General features: G+C 43.2%; 1 protein-coding gene across 2 annotated transcripts in view; it reads left to right on the top strand.

Annotated features, from left to right (window-relative positions):
- The first annotated feature begins 409 nt into the window (after window positions 1–409).
- deptor (DEP domain containing MTOR-interacting protein) overlaps window positions 410–23,903 on the top strand; it is a 31,936-nt gene continuing 8,442 nt past the window's right edge. Inside the window, exons 1-7 of one of the 2 annotated variants that reach the window (XM_042086528.1) lie at window positions 410–1,001; window positions 1,411–1,498; window positions 3,868–4,046; window positions 5,443–5,566; window positions 10,121–10,299; window positions 15,731–15,913; window positions 19,240–19,377. In XM_042086528.1, the coding sequence (XP_041942462.1) occupies window positions 1,413–1,498; window positions 3,868–4,046; window positions 5,443–5,566; window positions 10,121–10,299; window positions 15,731–15,913; window positions 19,240–19,377 (889 nt within the window). In that variant the 5' untranslated portion in view covers window positions 410–1,001; window positions 1,411–1,412. Of the gene's footprint in view, window positions 1,002–1,379; window positions 1,499–3,867; window positions 4,047–5,442; window positions 5,567–10,120; window positions 10,300–15,730; window positions 15,914–19,239; window positions 19,378–23,903 lie in introns of those variants that run through there. The other variant, XM_042086527.1, reaches the window with a different exon arrangement.

Here is a 23,903-nt window from a genome sequence, read left to right as displayed (position 1 = left end):
CCCTATTCCATTATCCCTCCACCAGCATGAATGTACAGTGCACAAAGCAATTCCATAGACATGTTTAAATGATTTTGGTATGGGAGAACTTGACTGGCTTGCAGAGAACATGGTTCTCTCTACATCATCAAACACATCTGGGATGTAGGCATACTAAAGCATTGCAAGCCAGGTATTCTTGTCCAACATCAGTGTCTGACCTCAGATTGACAGTAAGAATGAATGGGCGAAAAATTCCACAATCACAAGATGTTGTGGAAATCCTTCTCAAAAGAGTGGAAGCTACAGCTGTAAAGGGGGGACCAATGGTCCCCAAAGGGCGACCTTGAATTTCCCCTGGGGATCAATAAAGTATCTATCTATCTATCTATCTATCTATCTATCTATCAATTCCATATGAGGCTACATATGAATATTGGGATCACTGTGGATGTAATGGCATACTTTTATCTATAGTGTATATGACCATATTTCTTCTGGTTGAAGAGTAATAATTTCATTTTTGACAACGACATGTGATCTTTAAGTCTTTAAAATTATAACGTGAAAGACACCATGATTTTACTCCCACCTCAAGCCCCGCCCTGTGGAGTAACTCCCCCTGTGACGGCACGGCAGTCAGAGCAAGTTGGCTCGCGCTGCACTAGTGCGAAACGTGCCTTTGGTGTCAAATAGTAAACAATCAAAGACGATAAGGGGATATCGCATATATCTGTTGATGTGCATTAACAGACGGGTCGATGTAGTACTTCGCTAGTAGGTTTCTGTTTATCAGCTGGAATGCTGACATATATGCAGTACTACACACTTTGAATAATTTGTGCTGAAGGATTGGCTGACAGAAAGACTGTTCTAAGTTGTTGCATTGGGTTGAAACAGGCATGTCTGTTTTTTGTGTTAATTTTAAAACACCTTTTTTTACTATGGCTGCTATCGGCAAAATTGGATGTAATTTTTAGCCACAGGTCCTACAGTTAACGCTTCCAGAGGACGGCTCAAAGGTAATTTCATTATTTTTATACCTCTGTTAATTGAAAGCTCTTGGGTACGACCCTGTTATATGACAAGCTAGTAAGGCTTGCTGTCTCCTGATTGTGATGGGTTGTTTGCACATTTTACAGTAAACTGTATCATTATTTGTAATAGAACCTAAATGCTTTTGTTTAACAGGACCAGAGACATTGCAGTCAGTAATTATTTTTATTCAGCTTCTTGAATTCATGAAAACAATCAGTTGGCTAGCTGGCTTTGTATTGTATAGTGCTCTCACTGTAACTGTTACAGCGATCACGTGCAAATGAATGACTGAGCGTGCACTAACGTAACGGATCACATTATCGTAATTTTCAGTCTCGTGTATTCTGTCACTGCATTCATTCATTTTTTGCCTCTATATGCATTTAAACGCAGAAATGGACGGCATCCAGACCAGTATGCAGAAGAAGGCTGCAGAGCTGGAACGCATGGCCGAGGTGCTGGTTACAGGGGAGCAGTTGAGGTAGGAGTGGCTGTGGTGGTGTTGTGTGCACTCTGTGTGCTATATGTGCAACGCAATGTAGCCTACCCCTGCAGCTCCGCAAACAAAGGCGTGTTAGCACCCATTTGGACTGTAACAATACGCCTTGACGGCTTGTTGTGCACAATGAGCTTGGTGTGTTTGCATTGTGAAATTTTGCCAAGTGGCATAATGTCGGCCGTCAAGTGACCTTCACCCACTGTCATTTTAATTGTCCCACTGTTTATATCTGTGGACGTTCAGATGGCAAAGTAGAGAGAACCTGTTTCTTTGTAGACTGTTCAAATCAACTGTTACAGATTGGTTATCATGCCAGTATGCTGTGCCAGTTGTTAGGTTACTCAGTTTATTGACTTGGCTTTTGGACCTGCCACTGACCTTCCTCCTCATGGCAGAGAGGTTGGGAAATTGGCAAATTGTTGGTGTAATGGACAAAGGCCAGGGCTAAATAATTAACTACAAAAATATATTTTAAAAAGTTTTACTGTGTTGTTTGTGCAGTGTCTTAAAGCAGATCACCAAAATAACATGTTGAATAACATCTTTCCAGGAAATTGCTGGACATTTGTTTTGTGTTTTATTGGCTTTATAAACGTTGCAGTTATGTGTGAGCCACATTAATCCTTATTGTTGCTGTTATTGCTATTTCTTATATTGCAGCCGTTAACTACTGCCTTGAGTCTCCTTTGCACACAAATCAGCTAGGACAGCAGCACCCAAATCCCTTTAGACATGAGATGTAGCATATGTTTGCTGATAATGGAGAGCAGCATTGCGGAGCTCAAGACTCACCAACAGAGTTGGAAACACTACTTGACACAATAATAAACAACAGTTGTAGTGAGCCTAGCAAGCCACTAGGCAAGGTCTTGGTGTGGGTTCCAAACACCACATCTGTCACCTGTGGGCACTCAAATGTGAATGATGAGCCACTGCATGCTTTTTGTTGCCATATAACCGTCATACACTGACTCAGACAGAGAATTCAGTTCAAGGTTTTTCAGATTTAATGATACACAACGTTAAACAAGGAAGTTGCAGGCCCACGGCTTAGCAAACACACAGGAGACACAAAGTTAAGGTCCAAAAGGTCCAAAGCACAGAAGATTAGCTAAAGAGTTCAAGTAAAAAGGTAGTCCAAACAAATGATCCAACTTAACTGAAGCTTCCAGCAAAAACTGGCGTAAACGTGGGAAGTCGGGAGCACAGAGTTCTTGTCACATTGAGACCAGACACTGAGTATTGGGGAAGTGGGACAAAAATAGGGCTAGAGTCCAGAGAAACACAGGTGTAGGGAATTCAGTAATCAGGGGAAAGTGAACTGGAGACATGAGCTGTGAGGGACTGATTGATGGGCGTGGCTGAGGGATTTGTTGAGTCTGAAGGTGAGTGACTGGGTGTGGCTTCTGGGGAACCTGGCATGGCTGTGACAATAACACGCTCAGTAGTTTTACGATCAGTTCTATTATTACCTTACTTAAAACTGATCCTGTCAGGGTATAGGTTCAGAATGCTGTCAAACTGCTCTACACCTCTGATGCTTGTAAGAGTACAATAGTCCCTTGAAAGTCACAGTACAAAGGCACAACCATAATGATATGAAGTCGTAGACCTAATTAAGTTATTAAGACGACTGACATGACAATTATCTATTAAATTGGTGTCTGTGAAATCACTGTAGGTCTCATCTGTCCATTCAGAATCAGGGAAATGGGGCCTATCAAAGTCAAAAAGTCTGCTTTATTGTCAATTTCTTCACATGTCAAGACATACAAAGAGATCGAAATTGCGTTTCCTACTATCCCACGGCGGAGACAAGACATATTTTACCAATTAGGTCCACAGACAAACATAACATTCAAGTAAACAATATAAAAAGTAAAAATAAGAAGGCACATAGAATAGAAGAAATAAGAGCAGCAAAATTTGGTAGAAATTGTGCAATTGTGCATACAGTAGACAGTCAATATAATAGTACAAAAGTCAGGCCAATAAATGGCTGAGGTAGTTTTGTTTGACCTAAGTATGCAAGTGGCATAGTGGTGCAAGTTATGTAAGAGCAGCAGAAGTGTGTTCAGAAGTGTTCAGGACAACAGGACAACAACAACAAGTTGCAAGTGTGCAAGTGTACAAGTGGAGTAGTGCAAGTGGAGTAGACTATGAATTCTTCTTCTGATTACATATGTATTATGATATTTACTGTAATGTGTGCGTGTGTATTTGTGTGTTTACGTGTGTGTGTCTGTGTGTGTGTTTAGTCTGTATGTGTGTGGGTTGAGGGTGAAAGAGTGTATGATAAGCATGTTTTAGACGTTTAAGCTCATGCCCAGTTCCGTATATGTGCATCCCAGGCTCCGGCTCCATGAATGTAAGGTGATCAAGGACCGCCGGCACCACCTCAGGACCTACCCTAACTGCTTCGTGGCCAAGGAGCTCATCGACTGGCTGATGGAGCACAAGGAGGCCTCCGACCGGGACACGGCCATCAAGATCATGCAGAAGCTGCTGGATCAGAGCATCATCCACCATGGTAACACACAACTCTGACGGGCTATTGGAAATGACAAAAATTCATTTATCACCCAAAGAGTCTGATTGTCAACGTTTTTCAGATCTCTGACAAGAACATACATTCTAGGATGAATGTGTATAGCACTGTAGTTGTTGGGTTATTGCTATATAATGCCACACATGACTGTATATTGTTTTACATGGGTGCTCGATGTTCAGATGTAGTATGAGGTGACTGTCAGTGGCTGATTTGGCACTACTTAATGTCTGTCAGAAATGTTGTTTTCAGTGTTATAAGATCAGATGCCAATATACTGTACTTGTCAGGTTATCTCCCCAATGTGTCCTGAGCCTCCATAAACGATGAGAGCCTTCAGTGCAGTACTTCATATGTTTAGGGGACTGAATGCTCACTCTCGCATATTTTAATGATAGAAAATAAAGCAACTGCACATTTTATTTACAATCGTAATTGAACAAGATTTTTGCTTTTATTCATTTCATTCATTTTATTCATACAGTACTATACACAGGGTTCCTACGCAGTATGGAAAACCTGGAAAAGTATGGAATTTGATTTTAGTAATTTCCAGGTCTGGATAAGTATGGAAAAAAGAAACAAGGGTATGGCTATTTTCGGCTAAAACACTGGTAGACTTTTTATTGATTTTGTAAAAGATACCAAGACATGGATACTGCATTATCTGATAAACTGTTATTGCAAACAAATAATATTGTTTATGGTGATTTCTGAGGCCTCTGCCAGCAGTGCACTAGTCTCCAACATATGTAGGCTATGCTGTATCTACAGAGAAATAAAAATGTGGGTGCACCTTCCAACACAGCACTTCCCCCAACGAAAAGTATCCAAGGGCTACCAAGTTAATAATAAACATTGACAATGCTAGTAGAACGCTCCATTGACAATGTCTAGAATATGGTCATAAAAATGTACCGTGGCCCCGGCCGTGGCGCAACTGGCTGGGGCACCTGCACCGTATGCCGGCGACCCGGGTTCGATTCCCGCCCCGTGGTCCTTTCCGGATCCCACCCCGATTCTCTCTCCCACTCACTTCCTGTCATTCTCCACTATCCTGTCGCATTAAAGGCATAAAAGCCCAAAAAAATATACTTAAAAAAAAAAATGTACCGAGAAATTTGAAAATTTGAGTATGGAAAAAGTATGGAATTTTGAAATGGAAAATGTGTAGGAACCCTCAGTGTATACAACAGCACAATAGAAGCTTAATGCCACTAGGAAAAAAGAACTATGTTCTATCTCCTCAAGGCCTTTACTTAATGTTATGGCTAAGAAAAGCACAGTAAAACAAATGCTATTATTATAGGTATTTATTGTTTTTTTGGTCTTACCTTTGGTCTTATCAATGACCCACACTTGTTTGTTTATTTTTCAGTTCTTGATGAACACAAGGAGTTCAAAGACATGAAGCTCTTCTACCGTTTCCGGAAGGATGACGGCACGTTCCCCCTGGACAATGAGGCCAAGGTCTTCATGAGGGGCCAGAGGATATACGAGAAGTATGTTGGTGTTTGTCTTTTAATTTGTTGATTTTCCCTCCTTTTATGAACGGATGTTTTCTTGCTGCTCTTTCACTAGAGAGGCAAGCTTTTGGGGGGCTTGGTGTAAATGTAGGATGGGGCAGGTGAGGCGCTACTGCCATTCTGTCATAAAGCCATGGTGTGTAACAGACAGTGAATAGATGTGTTTTGAGAAGCAGTGTCTTTTTTTCTTTTGTTTACTCACAATTCTCATACAATTTCACATTCAGTCTTTAGTACAGTGAACAAGTAGTGAGGTTCAAGTTCACTACTGCACTCTTAAAATGAATGTGTTGGAAACAACAAACTGTGTTGTTCCTATCTGGACACAGAAATGTGTTAAAAAACAGCGCATGTTGTATTGTTTTCCACACAAGTTGAGTTATTTTCAAAACATATTGTGTAACAAATAACAAAAACAATGTGTTGGAAACAACACAAACTGTGTTGTCCCTATCTGGACACACGTTGTGTTGTTTTCAACACATTAATTTTAAGAGTATAGTATAATTGCAGTGTTATTGGACAAAAAGAATTGAAATTGATTGTTTTTGCACAATGATGGTTTCTGTAGAAATTCGAGTCATTTAGACGTTCAATATTTATGAAGAGCCAGACAGACTGCCTAGAATATACATCTGAAGCCTTCTAGAAGCCTTCTAAACATTCTAGACCAGTCCAGTGCCTCAGGACAATGGAACTCAAAGTAGCACAGCAGAAAGGTGAATGGTGCTTTTGTGGGCAGGATTTGAACTGAACGTCAGGAGCTGTTATTGTTTGCTTTTGACACTCTCAAGATCAACTTGTTTCCAAGCATGTCTCTCATCATCACAAAGTGTCAAGCCACAAGTCATACCTGGCCAAGTCATACTAGACATTCACTTAGGGAATGTAATTCCTTTGAAGTTACATGAAAAAAACAACAAAACTGACATGTTGTCTCATATGTTGACAATCCATTCAGATAAAAGACAGATACTCAACTGGTGGGTCAGACCAGCCAATCCGCACGCTCCTTTGAGCTGAACGGGCATGTTCAGTGTTGTTTGGACGTTGTTGTTGCCTCTGTGTGTGTTTTTCTTGGTACCTAACCACTTTGGTCCCCAGCAGCAGGCAGGTCAGTACATTTGGTTTTCGCACTTCCTCCGCAAATTAATTGTTCCCATGGAGACCCAGGCTGCCAGCAGATTGGAGAAGTGCTTCAGTCAGTTCAGTCTATTTATCTAACTGCTTTCACCTGCATCCATCAGCCTCTTGCAGTTTGGCATCCGGACAGAACATCTAGGAGCGGGGGTTCACATATCAAATCACGTCAGATCAGTGTTTGTCACTTCTGTTTGACTTGGAAATGGTTGCTTTGAACGCTGTAGCTTAGAGTATGGATTGCACAATAATTCAGTTGTCTTGCAATATTCTGTCTAAGGGATGTATGGGGTTGTGTGAGGACATGTTAGATTGTTAACTCGACACACGTTCAAACATATGTATGTCTAGATAGGTTTAGATTCTATATAAACTCAATGTTGCTCTCTTAAGAAGTTGATACATTCAATTTAAAGCAGGTTTGGAAGTGTTATCCCTGTTACATTGGTATGATACTGATATTTAAATCAAAACAAGCAAGTCAGAACAGAAAACTGTGTTTAATGGCGTTGTTTAACTCCATATCTATGTGTGATGCACAGCCTTTACCGTCAAACAAGTTAAAACAAGTAGCACTGTTCTTTTCTGTAAATAATTACTAGTCAGATGAACATGATGAAATACTGCATCAGTCTTCCACCATCAGGACACTGAGTTCTTTGAAGGTCTCTCACGTACATGGCTGGGTTCTATGCAGGAACTCTATCCCTTGACCTTCTCCTAAAGGTCATGCGCACAGACTGTGCCGGCCTTGTGAGTGGGGCATCACTCATCTCTTATCATGTCCAAATACTAACATCATCTCATGCTGCGGACCACAGGCCCAGGTGGCTGGTCTATATTTAACATTTACTATTGAATGCATGACCTAATGAACACTAAGCATGATAAGTTATGACGGCTCAAGCTGTAACAGGCCTGGAGGCTTTACTGGGTCAATGAGATGATGGTCCAGTCCTGTCTGATGATATACTATGTGTTGCAGCAGAGGTGGACAGCAATGCCACAGCAGTCTGCTATAGAGGAGCTGCCTCTTTGTTGAGTGGGCAGTCTTGCATAGTAACAAGTAACAAGATGTGGTCCAAAACCAGAAATGCCTGTTTGTGTGTGTGTGTGCGTGCATGTGAGTGTGTGTGTGTGCGTGCGTGTGTGTGTGTGTGTGTGTGTGTGTGTGTGTGTGTGTGTGTGTGTGTGCATGTTCTGTGCCGTTACAGTGTTTTCAGTCTCACCCTAGGAAGAGGCTGTCTGGTGTGAGAAGACATCTGCTACTTTATGTAACAATGCTGGACGCATGTGGCGCTGCGTAGCCCATAAGCATCTGTATATGGGTCAGCTCTCTCCACCCCCACCCACATCACTCCTCTGTCTGTCACCAGAACCGCCCGGCTCACTCGCACACCGACTGATTTACAGCCGGGAGGAGAAAGTGGGTGCACTCCTCCGCTCGGCAGGCTCGACCTGGCATGATGCGCTGGACAGGACAGGGGAGGTGGAGTTGGCTCTCGTCCCTCTCCACATGGCCCCCTGACTTACTCTTCAGATTCCACTGCAGGGAGTGGTGGCCTGTCTGTCAATGTTTTACCCGTTCGCTCTAAGGCTGGTCACTGGCTTCGGAGACCCTTTGAAATTGTTTGATGAACAGTGACCCGACATCCTCGTTCTATTTCCCCTGTGTTTCCCTGCTGTTTCCCTGCCCCTCTGTCGGGGCCGCGGTAAATCCGAAATACCGGACACCAACCTGAGAGGGTGGCCTCTCTCTCTCTCTCTCTCTCTCTCTCTCTCTCTCTCTCTCTCTCTCTCTCTCTCTCTCTCTCTCTCTCTCTCTCTCTCTCTCTCTCTCTCTCTCTCTCTCTCTCTCTCTCTCTCTCTCTCTGTCTCTCTCTGGTTAACGGCCGCGGGAGCTTCCTGCCCATGCTGAGGGGCCCTGTTTTTCCACGCCGCCCCCAATGAGTACAGCAGGGAGTCCACAATGGCAGCTAATTATAACATTCCTGTGTTTTTGGCCAAGTCTTGCAAGAGCGCCATGAAGCCCTAGCGCGGTGGTATGAGCACTTCCAGGACCTTTTTGTGTTGCATAAACACATGGCATGCGGCCTCTCGCCATGAGGGAAAAAAACATAGATGATGAGGAGGAGGAGGAAAATGACGGGAAAAATGTGGCCCGCTATCATTTCCTCTCGATAAGGATCATAGAATCCTTTGGAGGATATGAGTGAGACTAAAACGGGCTGTTCTCAAAGGACCATCAGCAGTGGAGATTTTTCCCCCCCTGTTATTTTGGGAAATGATTTGCAGACACCAGTGTAACAGTAACGGAATCCTGCAGACCTTCCCCATCTGTGTCACCAACCATCAGGAGGTGGCCAGCCCTGACCAGCTGTTAATGTGTAGTGATATGTCTAGCGATGCATCTCTAGTCTAGTGATATGGTTTGCAGTTCCGATTTTCAGGCTCTATGCCAAGGGATTGGACAGGGTGACAGGGTGACAGGGTGACTACTGAGTAAGAGACAGTGGCTGTAAAGAAAAGAGATGGGACACATGGATTAAAAACTGGGTCAGTGAGGCTAGTCTAACCTCGGCCAAGGTCACACTGCGATTGCACAACTGCAGCACCACTTAATGTCCACGTTATCAGTTAAGATTCAGGTGCCTAGGCTTGGCATTTTAGACAGAGGGCCTCGCCCAATTGACTGTGTTCCTAGCAAGAGGAAGGCACGGAGATGTAGGATTAGATAAGGGTCATTAGCCAGGCAAATGTTTGATGCAGGCAAATGTTTGCTTTATATATCTCAGCCCAAAAGTGCTTGGTGTGGCTTTCCATCCTAGCCTGTGTGTCCATAGTGCACAGTACTATGGATGTTGTATGTTAAAGGTAGGAATCGTTTACAGGTGACTGCCCCTTGTCGTCTGATGACCTCATGCGCTTTCTCTAGCCAAGCCCAATATCTCTTTAGAGGGGAGCGGTACATTTGTCTGTTTAGTTTGCAGCAGCGTACAAGGAACACTGAGCAAACGCACTAGGACTGGGTAATGGAAAGTAGGCTAAGCAAGAACCAAATATTGCACAGCAACACCCCCTTTACGCCAAAGTGCTTAATTTAGCTGTGGATGCCCACTGTGCTTTGGGTGCACACTTAATCCCCTTTACTAATGAGAGGAGAAGATTTGTTATTAAATGTCTGACCACACTGTGGAACATCTTGTCCGTAAAAACACATTACACATTTTAACCCAGGTTTAACGCACAAACAAAATGTGTTTTTGTCAGCACGTAAGCAGGTCGAGACTTTGGTCGTCCGTATGTTTTTGAGACTTGGCACAGATTAACTGGGTGCTGGGGCAGAGCCGTGGCTTGGGTGGGTGTCTGACTGTGCTGTCCTGTCGGCAGGCTGATGAGTATGGAGAACGGCCTCCTGCAGACGCGAGAGGAGGAGGGCGTGACGTTCGAGCGGAGCCTGGTGGCGTCCGAGTTTGTGGATTGGCTACTGCAAGAGGGCGAGACGGCGACCAGGGAAGAGGCAGAGCAACTGGGGCGGAGGCTCCTGGAGCATGGCATCATCCAGCACGGTGAGCAGCGTGTGTGTGTGTGTATAATGTGTATGTGTGCGTGTAGTTGTAGGATAGATCAGCCATCTGCACAGTGCACATCCTGCAGAGTAGATAAGAAGATCCATTGTTTTAGTTTGTTCCAGTCACATGTGTGTAATCTATAGTGCACGATGCCTCGGTATCATGACCACGCATGTCCATAAATTCATCCTATAGTCTTCTTTATGTCAAATAGAGCACTATGGCTTTGCAAGCTTTGTTGCAGACTGCAAGTAAATATGCTTAAATATAAATAAATCGTAAATAAACCACATGGCAGTATTTTGCGTAAATAAAAAAACTAAACAAAATTGTGCATTGACCACAGTCGTGTCTGCAGGTTATGTAACTGCAGGTTATATAAAATACTTCACTGTATCTCAAATCAATCTATTAAGAATAAAGCTCAATCTATCCAACCCTTTTTTGTGAGACACATTATACTATATTTATGGTACTCATCAAATAATCTAAGCTTGATACTGCACTCAGCAGTAGGAAATAGACTAGGCTATTGTCACGGGCAAGACAGACGAGGACCACAAGTGTGTCACGTTTCTTTCAGTTTATTAAAGGGTTGGGGGAAAAGAAGTGTGTGGGTGTGTGTGTGTGTCCCAGTGGCAGAGAGGCGTCAAACGTTGGTGGGGACGAAGGGTCTGGGCTTACACGCCAGGGGCCTGGAAGTCCTGGGGAACACACACACACACACACACAACAGGAGAGCAGAGGAACAGGGCAGGCGAAACAAGGCAGCAGCACAGACAAAGCCAAGGCAGAACTCGCAATAGTAAAGGTGGCAGGCAGGCTGAGTTACTGCGGCAGGAGCGCAGAGGGGAGTCAAGCGGGTCCGGGTACAAAAGCAGGAGTCAGAGTGGCGCGTAGTCGTGCAGGTTACAGGTGCAGGCTTTGCAGACGTTCTGACAGAGGTGGACTGAAAAACAAGGCTTTAAATACAGGGGATGGTTAACAGGAAATGCAGTGCAGCTGGCAGGTCAACGAGAGAGCAAGGGTAGGGACAGGTGCGACTAATCAGGCAGAGCAGAGACAGAGACTGGGAGTGGCAGATAATTGAGAGCAATGAAGGCTCGTTAACAGGCAGAGAGAGAGCTCATCACAGCTACACTGAGCTATATTATTTATTATAACAGACAGCGTTTTTGGAAAACACAAGGGTAGTCAGTAATACATATTCAATACACTAGGGCTAAATACATACATCAACAAAATGATCAGTACAGGAGGTAGTTAGTCTGATGTAATTTACAGCAAACTGAAATACAACACTACATTACATCATATCATGGGAAACACTAATACAACTTCATGACAACACAATTACACATTATCCCATTCACACTCACATTCACACTGGATCATGGAATCACTCCCTGGACAGTAAACACTTAACAAACCCACTGCACTCAGGGCCCAGGGCCTTCTCACTTGCTCACTATCCCACTATCACTTTTATAAGACTCAAGAAAGATATTGAAGATTGTAGGCACTCATAGGGTGAACAACACAATCTACAGAAATTAAACGTTTCACCTGAACTAACTGCCACTTGGTAGTAGAGCACACATGAACAAAGGCATAACATTAGGATGCAGGATGCAACAACACAGTATGACATTTAGAGTAGAACCCAGGATGAAACCACTTGGTAACATACCTTACTTGCTGTTCGAGTGCTAAAGTCATTTAAAAGTTTCAAAGAAAGAAGCAGCGGGATCAGCATTTCACCCTCTCCTGCACACACACACACACACACACACACACACACACAGGCGGAGAGAGAATGTTTGGCCTAGTGTCGTTATTGAATTTAAGGAAGGTAATGACACAAAGAAGTGACCATGACGTTTCAGTGGCGCTGTCATAAGTTGTTTAACTATGCAATATAAGAGAGATGTGCTAAAGCAGCCTATGATCCCTGATTCATTTCTTGCTAAGCTAGGTTAGCCACCTTAGGCAAACTTTAGCCTGTGTCATATGCATATAAGTAAGCATCACCGTTAAAAAACAAATCGATTAAATATCAGTGAATGGGCATGTTTATCAACTGACCTGGACAAATAGATTACCATAATCAGTTGTACTTGTGCATTTAATAGGAACGTGGTAAACTAACTGAAGCTAATTTTAGCCTCAGCGTGAACTGCCTTTTCTGCACAACTGTTGTCTTGTCTGTTGTCTTCATTTATTCCAATTGCTCATAAGGTATAGTGAACATATGATGAGTAACAAGAGCTAGGGCTTATGGGGTACACATTTAGTCTAATGCACTATCATTATATTAACAAATTCAATCAGTTTTTCCATAAAGCATAAGTTCATAACAGAAATTTGGAAACAAAAGTATATTAGAAATATATCATACGCTCTGGTACAATGCGTATGATACCAGTCATGTGGTTCATGTCATGTTCTAGTAGTTAACTTATCAACTATCATCATATGACATTAATTTCATAAACTCATTTTACCTCTGCCAGTAGCAGTGTTTATAAGTTGAAGTTTTGCGCTGTTATGCATATGTCTTCAGATGCACTTACTTAAAGGTCTAGAGAGGTTTTCTAGCAGACCAAAGCCAAAAAGAGCTCAGGCCCACAGTGATGGTCAGCAACAGATGGACATTCCACTGTCTCATATTTATTTTGCAGTTGACAGACTTGAGAAACTTCTCGTCTGCTGCTGACACATGTACACGCTCGACCACGTTAAAAAGCACAAAAACGTATGTTTTTCTACACACTTCTCTCTCTGTCTCTCGCTCTCTCTCTGTTTGCCCCTTTCCTGTGACGTTTGTCTGACACATGGCGATGGGGGCCATCTGTCTCGAGGATTACAACAGAAACTGGAGCCCAAGCCTTACATGACCTCTCTCTCTCTCTCTCTCTCCTTCTCCCTCATTCCCCCTTCTCTCTCTCTCTCCCTCTCTCTCTTTTCTCTTTCACACATTCTCTCTCTCTTGCCCCCCGCCCCCAGTTTCTCTGATGGTTCCAGTTTTGTCTTTCCTCTCTCTGTCTCGCTCACTCACTCAGCCTCTGACACACTGTTCCCCCTCTCTGCACACACACTAACTGAATTAAACCCAAAATAAGGTTGCCAGTTGCCATAGAACTGTCCACCTTATTATTCCCCCCCCTTTCCCTTCCCCCCCCCCCCCCCTCTCTCTCTCCCTCCTCTCGCTCTCTCCTCTCTCTCACTCTTTCACTCCCTCCTCTCTCTCTCTGGCAGAGGGTGCAAGAGCTGTCCATTTGATTATGGCCTGGCCTGACAGCAGTGGGCTGAGATGAAGCAGTCTTTGTTATACTGCATATCTGTTCCACTCCATACAAACAACCCCCCCCCCCCCCCACACAATCCTTTTCCATTTAGGGACGGAGAGAGTAGCTATTGGTTTGCATAATGTGTCAGAGATGGCTTAATATTCAAAATAGTAATACAGTAATACAGAATATGCACTATGAATTGTTTTTTTCTCTAACTCCTTCATTTTCTTAAACTCTGACTGACGCTTTTATCTAAGGCAACTTACATATGTCTATTATTACAAGGGCCAGTCCCCCCAGAGCAACTCAGGGTTAAGTGCCTTGCTCACGGTGGCAGCCAGGAATTGAACTCACACCTTTTCTGGCTACTGAATTCTAGCCCAGCTCCTTAGCCACTACTACTACCACCACACCGAATTGTGAGAAAGCATTGCTTTGAAAGACTTCCTCTTCATTTTCTGTTTGTGTTATCTGTCTGTGTTCCTACGTGCATGTCATAATTTTATTTACTGGATAAAAATGTACTGACCTGTACTATTGAAATGTTATGTTTGTTTTTGTAATGTCTGATTGCTATTACCGGTATACTTTTAGGAAGTGAAAGGTCACTTGTCTACCCTGTACACTCTTAAAATGAATGTGTTGAAAACAACACAACTTGAGTTGTTTTTAACACATCTCTGTGTCCAGATAGGGACAACTCAGTTTGTGTTGTTTCCTTTTTTATTTATTACACAATATATGTTGAAAATAACACAACTTGTGTTTTTTTTTTTAACACATCTCTGTGTCCAGATAGGGACACCACATTAGTTTTAAGAGTGTACAAGGTGTCAGTTGGTGCCTCGTTCATAACTAGGGTTTAGATTAAGGTTATTTCTGTGATGAGTTATTTAAGGACATAGATAACCAACCATGCTTCGACAGGAGGCGTTTCCTCAGTCTTGGTTTCCATGTTGCCCACTACAGACCTCTACGGAACAACCAGTGAAACATTGCAATGCTTTTTTGTCAATGTGTCATAGAGACATTATCTTTTGGAATGTGGTTGAAGTGGTTGAAGAAACCTCATCCCTCAGCATAGACACACATTCTTTGTTTTGCATGTAGACCAGTGAAATATTCCTATAGGCTATAGCCTATATTCAGTGTTTCATCGAAAGGTCACTGTTCATGTGGCCCAGTGCTGTGCTGTTTTACCATTGTGTAATTGAGCTTTAATACACACACACACACACACACGCACAGAGAGAGAGGGGGGGGAGAGAGAGAGAGAGAGAGAGAGACATGCAAACAACCAAACAAATGCTTGCACACACACATATACAGCACGACTGACGACAATAGGTCTGTTTGTGGAGACTGACTGAGGCCCAACCAGCTGACATACCGACACGGCAACACACACACACAACACACTCAAACACACAAAAAACCCCATAAAAACACACAATAAAAACATATAAAACACACAAAACTAACAGTGAGGCAGTGTCTCTTAAGAAACTTTGCATTGTAAATAATGTAATCACACAAGCTGACAAGTATGTTCTTCACATGACTAGCACTCAGAAGTGTATAACTCATACTGACAAGTAGACCTCTCCACCTGATACTCATACTTCCACTCATATCTCTCAACTCTTTCTAGGAGAGTCTGAGAGGCCAGTGAAACATTGGGGGATCACAGACGCTACATAGATTAGCTTTGAGGCTAAAATGGTCTTAAGGCTTTGCGAACAGTTATTTTTATTATTGTGTGTTATTATTATTGTTATTAATCTGTTATTATTGTGGTTCAATGCAAATATGTCCTCTCTTTTTTGGATTGTAGGATTACCAATGTAATATTGATATGCATTGTTAGTCGTTTTGATGGATTACCGGTACTTCTGCTTCTCTAAACAGATTAACTGATTTCATCTGTAAAAAAAACTTGATGTGTGGCATATTCTCATATTGAAAAAGGGCTGTGTCACCCTGTGAGTGTTGAAGTTGTTTGTGATCAGTAGAAGCCATTATCCTTCCGTTTTTGGCTCTCATAACTAGGGGAAGACCTGTGTTCTGTTGCTAGTGTCACATCCAGAGGTGGCACAACCCCGTCTCAAGCCATGCTTGTTTTGTTTATCCCACAGTCACCAACAAGCACCACTTTGTGGACAGAGGGCTGCTCTACCAGTTCCGCTTGAACTTCCGGCGGCGGCGGCGACTGATGGAGCTCCTGAACGAGCGCTGCAAGACCATCCCTGAGAGCCACGACAGCCCCTTCTGCCTGCGCAAGCAAAACAACGAGGGGGGCAACACCAGCTTCCTGTCAGGTACACACACCCCTTAGAGGTCTAGTTACAGTGCGGGGGGTGGTCCACACAGAATTAACTCAGCTACAGCTTCCTCTAAAAAGTGCCTGCACACTTTCCTTAAAAAGTGCCTGCACACTTATGGCTTGCTTAGATGACTGTTGGGGTGGAGTGAGATTTAAATAGGCTCCATATGACACAGCAATCCTTATGACCTGTCATGAGGTGGTTTGTGACCTCATAATCATCCCAGTTATGTTGACTTAGGTACTGCTGGCCAGTTATGTTGAACTAGATACTGCTGGGTAAGGTCTGAGTGGGTTTGCCTATGATGTGCATAGGTTCAACACTCAGTTCCTACTTCGTGATGTATTCTGAAAGCTGAAAGCAAACAAATTTTACAAGCAAACACATGTTATAATGGAAATGGTGTACAAACAGGGTGTGATCAGAATATAAAATATTGCCTTATTTGCCTCCAAAAGTTCGTCTGGTTCTTATTGAGTGTCTGTGCCGCTCCCAGAATATTAATGTGCTGAAGACCATTTCTCTCTGTCTGCAGCAGAATGAATCCATTGAAATAATCAGTTCTAAGTAAAGCCAGCGGCTTTTCTTCTAAATAGGCCTAATGTTCAAATAAAGCATAGAAGAGAACCTACTCCATATTTATTAGCAGTATTTTTAAGTTGTTTGTACAAACCAGTAAACACAGACAGGTATAGGTCCTGGATTAGTTACAGTGTTAGCCCTCCATCCCCCCAACTAAGCAAGTCACATTAGGACACATACTGCAGCTTAATGCACACTTTGACCTGAATAAGAAATCATTTTCATCTGAATAATAAATTCTAATAATTGGAAACACTGGAAATGTGCATGCAATCCTCTAGTGCACATAAAAATGTGATTCGCTAGACGGTGGTGGATTTACTCTCGATTCACATAGTTATAATGCAATTAAAGTTGATGGAGATTTATTCACATTTGTTGTATTTTTACCTACGTGTTGTTGTCCATAAACGTTGCCCTGACGACCTGATGTTATGATCCCACAACAGTTCAGAACCCTTGATTAGGAGAATGTCAATTTTGAATTTGCACAGTTGATGGAAACGCACGCCGATATACATTTTTTTTGACAAATGTTCATGAATGCGCATGTGTGTGCATGCGAATGACCTAAATAGAAACCCAACTTGTACCAGAGCAATATAGTGTATGTTAAGCTAGGTCTTTCTGGGTCTGTTAGGCTGGCTCCTTTTCACCCACACAGGCCATGCCCACACGAAGCAGCATGTCTGCTAACTGTCATTTGGTTATTCACAATAAGCTAGCCAGATTCACTCCTATTTTTGAGAAAAATGCATTAACTCTTTGTATCTTTGACTTCAATGGTTGTGCCCCGTTTAATTATAAATGAATAATGCTTCTATGTAGTGTGTTATTGCTGAAAGACATACATGAGTGTGAGCTTCACCTGCCACCTTTCCATTAAACGTTTTTAAACTTTCAGTATATCACACTCAGAGGAGGCAGTTCGGAGAAGTGAGAGGAGAAACAAGATTCGGCCTCAGCCATAAAATGATTAGTGTTTGTTTATAGCACACTTGAGAGCTCTAACTGTCTCAGATGAACTTCAGCCTCCAAAGTTACACAATGTTCTTTTTCATGGAGATGAAATATGTTGCTACCAACAGGGAGCCAGTGATGAATGCTGTGCTCAGTTCAGGCGAACTGAGTGTGAGTGTGAGTGGTGAGGTCTGCGCCAGTGTTAATGTGCGATGGCGCAAGTCCGCACACCTCATATTAACACTGTGGCCACATGCGGTCAGTGGGAGAGGTACGCGGGAATTCGCAGAGGATCTTAATCCTACTCCCCTCCTGCCAAATGGCCTCTCGGAGAGGAGAGGAGCAGAGCGCCCCGTTTGTGGGTGAGGTCAGAACACAGCATCCCCAGTATCCCCGAAGAGAGCCGTGTCAGGGAGCACACGCAGCAGAATGGCTGAGTGACTCGCTGAACTTTGTACAGCAGAGAAGGCTCTCTGTCCTTTGTCAAAGTTACACTGCACAAATGCAGCACAAGAACATGTTTGAAACCCCCATTAGTGATATGAAGCATGCTCTACCAAATCATATAGCCAGATTCCTTGAAACAGTATTGTAGAAACAATAGAGATTGCTTTATTGCTTCATTGTTGATGGATCACTAGAAAGTATTTGCCCATTGGTCAATCCATCCAACCTCCTTTGAGCATTGTAGCATATCGATGGAAGCTCTTCAGAGTGCAGTGACTGGCCCTGTGCTACTCCTGTCCAAACTTCTCTCTTGAGTTTGGTCAGTCCGTCTAACCTCCTTTGAGCATTGTAGCATATCAATGGAAGCTCTTCAGAGTGCAGTGACTGGCCCAGTGCTACTCCTGTCCAAACTTCTCTCTCCCTCTCTCTTGTCTGCGCACCGCTCCGTGCTGGCCGACCACAGCAGGATGCAGCAGGCCGTTATCACTTGTTTTGTCCGCCACACTTGTTTGCATTCTTGTAGTCGGGGCGCTGTGGTGGCGGGGGCATTCTTGCGCCCGTGTTTGTTGATGTTAGGCGAGTTAGGGAGCAGATGTGGGCAGGCGGGCGTCGCGTCTGGTGTCCTCTGCTCTGTCTCTGCACAGCAGGAATGTACAGGCTTTTAATTTGTAGCAGCCTGGGCTCCCTGTTCCAACAACCTTGGATGACTGGGACAGAATAACAGTTTGGTGCGCTGTGTAGTGTTATACCTCAGGGGAATTGAAGCGATTAAACACATTTATTTATGGTTTCACTTTGACTGTGTAGCCCTCATATGTATACCTTGTTTGTGCAAACAGAAAATATAGATGGCAGTTTTATGTTGCTCATTTGAATCACTCTCCACAGATTGTCTCAGATATGGTTCTGAGTGGCAATGAGGTTTGCACCTGTTTTTGCACATGTTTTTGCACCTGTTTTTACACCTGTTCATATTTATGACACTGAAGTGGTATCCTCTTATCTGACTGTGGTAGAGAGCCAATAAGCTCATTTCCCACAACCTTGGTGTGTTCCTTTAAGGCAGACTCAGTAACTGTGGTTCTTCAGGCCTGTTTATGGCTGCAGGAGTGAGACTCTAAAGCAGGTGTTGTGTCTCTCTTTCTTTCTCTCACCCCCCTGCTCTCCCTTCCTCTCTCTCTCTCTCTCCTCCTGCTTTCCCTCCATCTCTCTTTCTCCCTGAGTCCTCTCTCTCTCCCCCATCTCTCTCTCTCTCGCTCTCTCCCCCTTCTCTCTCTCTCTCTCTCTCTCTCTCTCTCTCTCTTGCGCGTGCGCTCTCTCCATCCCTGCAGTGAGTCCCACTAAGGAGATCCGGGTGGTGTCGGCGGTGCGGCGCAGCAGCATGAGCAGCAGCTGTGGCAGCAGCGGTTACTACAGCAGCAGCCCCACCCTCAGCAGCAGCCCGCCTGTGCTCTGCAACCCCAAGTCTGGTGAGTGCGTAACACACACACACACACACACACACACACACACACAGGAGCACACACACACGCATGCACGCACGCATGCACACCCACACACACACACACACACACACACACACACACACAAAATTACACAAAATTGGTTCACAAAATTATTTTTCACCAAATTTTGCCAGATCGCGTTTTGTCTTGTTCCAAGTATCTGTACCAAAAATGGAGTCAATTGCTGCACATTTAGGGGTGGCACACTTTTTCACAATATTGACACACAGACAATACATGATGTATTGGTATCCGAATAAAACCATTGCAGATGCTGCGTTGAAGAGCATTGGACGACATTTGTGGTACCCGTCAGAAGAACTCGTCGCCCTGGCATTTTTTGATGCTCAGCTCACTACCATTGGTGGTGGTTAGTGAGGTCCCCCCTTCCCCCCTTTCTGGTTCCTGCGAAAGTTATGCATTCTTAGGTTGAGCAATTGTAAAAAAGTGTGCCACCCTTTACTGGCGTCCTATTGGCTCAATTTTTGGTACAGATGTTCAAAATGTCAATAGGAACAAGGCAAAATGCGATCTGGCAAAATTTGGAAAACTTTTACTTATACCATTATATTGTGAACCACCCTAACACACACACACACACACACATGAACAAAAGGATACAGATTGACGCAAATTACACAACAGCACAAAGTATACATGAAGAGTTCAGATGCAAAACCCTCTAAATCCGTCTGACCACTTTTCTTTTAAATGAGCATTTAAATTCAGGCTCCTATAGGTTTTTGCCTATAAATCGATATTTCAGACCAGGAAGAGAGTGGTATGTAGTGGGTTTAGAAGTTAAATTATTTGATTAGCGTATACTATGTGTGGAGAGCATCCCCTCACCATCTTTATCTCATTTTTGACATAGGTGGCATTTAGAGGCTTTTGCATCTGAACCCTTCACATGCACAGCCACATTCATGTTCAGACATGCAGTGTGCAGTGATTTTGCCTGAAAAAATCCCAAAGCTAAACAGTCAGGGAAGGTCAAGCGCTACGATAAGTGTATGTGTGTGTGTGTGTCATGAGCCAAGCTGAGTCACTCCTTACACAGAAACAGATCAAAGTCTTCCACTCTCAGAATCATATTTCATACCTCCCTTTCTTCAGCCAATCTGCACTAATGCTCAACTCCTCTCCAGTCCACCAATCACACGCGAGTGTGTGCACAGGCAGCCTGCTTCTGACTGGGTTCTCTCGCTCACTTCGTTTACATCTCGCCATTCTGGACATGAAACCGACCCAGAGAGCCTGTGAGAACCACTGCGTGCACTTATCAGCTGCTTAGGAGCTAGAGACACAGAATTATTAGGGCCGTCGTGCTTTTTATCTGTGTGTGTGTGTGTGTGTGTGTGTGTGTGCGTGTACGTGTGTGTGTACGTGTGTGTGTACGTGTGTGTGTGTACGTGTGAGTGTGCGTGCGTGCGTGTGTGCGTGCGTGGGTGTGCGTGTGTGTGTGTGTGTGTGTGCGTGCATGTGTGTACATGTGTGTGTGTGTGTGTGTGCAGAGGCAGGAAACTGGAGGCCTCATCCTCCCACGCTCCTTGGCTGAAACTTCAGTTTAAACGTTAAGAGGGTTTTTGCATAGCACAGCTGGCCCCTCAGTCTTAAATACTCCCATCTGGATCTTAGGCCTCTCTAAGTACAGCGCCAGTAACAAGCATGCCTACATATATTACAAGCCTTTATCTTTCATTATCTTTATTCTTGTGTGATCATCCAGCTTTCGTATCAGCTCCGTGTCACAGAGTTCCTGTGCACAGACAAAGGTGACTCTACTCCCTATACAGTATGCTATAAAAATCTTTTGCTTTTAGTGCTAAGCATTAAGATAATATATCATATTATATATCATATATTATAAAATAATCGAATTTGAAAAAAGAAAAACTGCTTGAAAATGGATAACCAATTGAAATTTGAAATGCAAAATTATACGTAATATTGAATTAGAGCAGTGGTCCCCAAACTTTTTCTTCCGAGGGCCAGCTCAAAATGCCTGGCTCTAAGAGAGGGCCAGAGATTCGGAGTATATCAGTAACCATAAATAGCTTAGTGCTGTGAACAGTCTACCTTAGTTGAATATTCCATTACATTTAATCATAGGCTACTGTAATTTAATACCATTGCTAGCATATCAGTGTAAAATGTAGCTCAAATGAAATATTCAAAATGTGAACTCTGAACTCTGTGTCTTTGCATACACAGCTCAAATTGTGAACAAGCAATATCCTACAAATAATTTAAAGTTCTCAAGCTATGAGAGTTTTATGAAGTGCTGGCAAAAACATCTGAAATGACCACTTTCACTCACCTGATGAGAACTTTTTGAATTGTGAATTTGTATGAACGAGTGGATAAAAAATAGAAATAATTATCCCAGAAAGTCCCAGAAATATGACTTGAATAGAAGTTAGTTAGTTATTAGCAATTAATTGATAAACTTTTAGAATACTTTGAGCACTGATAGAGTCAGCATAGGCCTCTTACATTGTTTGCAAGTAGGCCTACATTTCATTCTGTTTTCGATGGCAAATGCGAAACAGCGCCAAAACAACCACCAGTGGACAAAAAGAGTATTACACGTGTACTGTTAAGACTCGCTATAGAGAATGAATGGGGGAAATTACGGAGGTTATAGTTTGACGATGTCATACTCCCATGCGGGGCAGATGCTATATATGCAAAATGAGGTGGCGGGCCGTAGTTTGGGGACCACTGAATTAGTGTCCTTTGTTCACTGAAAATGCCCTAGAACTATTCTGAAGTTGACGACGGCTGGATTTACTGAGTACCCCTACAAACTACCAGCGGGGGTCGTAGGAAAAGTGACCCGACTAAATGGCCAAATATTCCAATTTAAATTCACTTCAGTTATCCGTGCATTTTGTTTTCACCAGTTGTTGCATTTGTTTTCACCGAGTTGTCCCAAACTGGAAGAGGCCGCGATGTCAAGAATAGTGACAGTGAACAAGAGAGAGAGACGTGAAGTCAGATATGTAGGGGATAATGGACGACACAGCGCTTGAGTATACTGTAATGAAAATAATGCACGTTTGAGGTGCTAATGCAGGCCACATTACCACCTCGAACGTGCATTATTTATCTGATACTCGAACGTGGTGTCGTCCATTATCCCTTACATATAGAGGCCAGGCTTGTGCAAAATTCCAGAATTGAATTGAAACTGGCTCCTAAATTCCAATTCAATTCTTGAATTTCACTTGCATTTCAATTGAGGTAGCAAACAGGAAGCAGAATTGCAATTCGAATTATGCACAACCCTGATAGAGGCGTCCTGAGCTCTGCTGGGAAAGAGTGCAAGAGGACAGGAAGTGAGGCTCTGAGGCTGGCCTGCCTCTCTGCACTCTCCCCTCCTCTCCCCTCCACCTGGCTCTGCTCCCACAGACTGGCTCCAACCCGATGACAGTAATCCGTATGGGAGACGGCCATCGCCGTTCCCATAAACCCCACTCTCTCTCCTCTTGATCCACTGGAGCAGCCAAGACATTGCGGCGTAAAATCCAGGACTGAAAAAAAATCCCCTCCCCAATTCCCACATGTGCAGCCTCTCTCCGTTAGACATTCTGAGGCACCTGACAGCGGCAGACACAGAAACACTGCATGCCGGTTTCCACTGCACCTCCGTGCATCTGGCAGCAGCCCTAATACTATATGAAATATTAATCGCCATTATGGGATAATCCATTTGCAGCACTATATAGCTGCATACAGAAGAAAAGCGAACTGTCCGTTTGAAACATATGCCATGTATTTTTTGGTATTCTATAAAAAAATCATGAAAACTTATATAAATAATTACTGCTGTGATTTAGAATTCACAAGGGATTCTGCATTGGTGTAGACGTCCAGTGTAAAGGCCCATTCACACCAAGAACGATAACTATAAATAAATATAATTCTTGTTAATATGAATGACGACGTTTTCACATTAACTATAACGATAACGACATGAAGAACGATATCGTTGGGGATCACTTTCAGAGCGATTCAAAGAGACCCTTCAAAACGATAAAAAACGAATAACCAATCAGAACCCATCGAATTTTAACCGTCACATTCATTAGCACAAGGAGAGACTTTGTTTATCGTTGTTCAGTGTGAACACTTCTATTGTTATGGTTATGGTTATGGTTATGGTTATAGTTATCGTTATCGTTATTGTTCTTGGTGTGAATGGGCCTTAAAGCAACACCAAAGAGTTTTTTGTACCTTAAAATAATGTTTCCAAAATTGTTTCAGTGGTTCATCAACTCGTTATAGGGTGAACAGAACTTCTGTATTCGCTTCGCGGCCCTCTATCGGCTATAACCGCACTATGTAAGTATGTCTGCTGTATGCTTGATGAAACACGTACTTAAAATACTTTTCAGAAAGTTTTTCCACTGTATTTTTTTTAAAGCAATTTCAGCAAATCCTACCAAAGGAAAAACAGGTTTTTCAAATATTGTTGGGCAATTTCT

The sequence above is a fragment of the Alosa sapidissima genome, chromosome 3 (assembly GCF_018492685.1).
Source record: "Alosa sapidissima isolate fAloSap1 chromosome 3, fAloSap1.pri, whole genome shotgun sequence".
In the NCBI taxonomy this organism is placed as follows: Eukaryota; Metazoa; Chordata; class Actinopteri; order Clupeiformes; family Clupeidae; genus Alosa; species Alosa sapidissima.
Note: the sequence above shows the minus strand (reverse complement) of the source record. Positions and strands in the feature narration are given on the sequence as shown.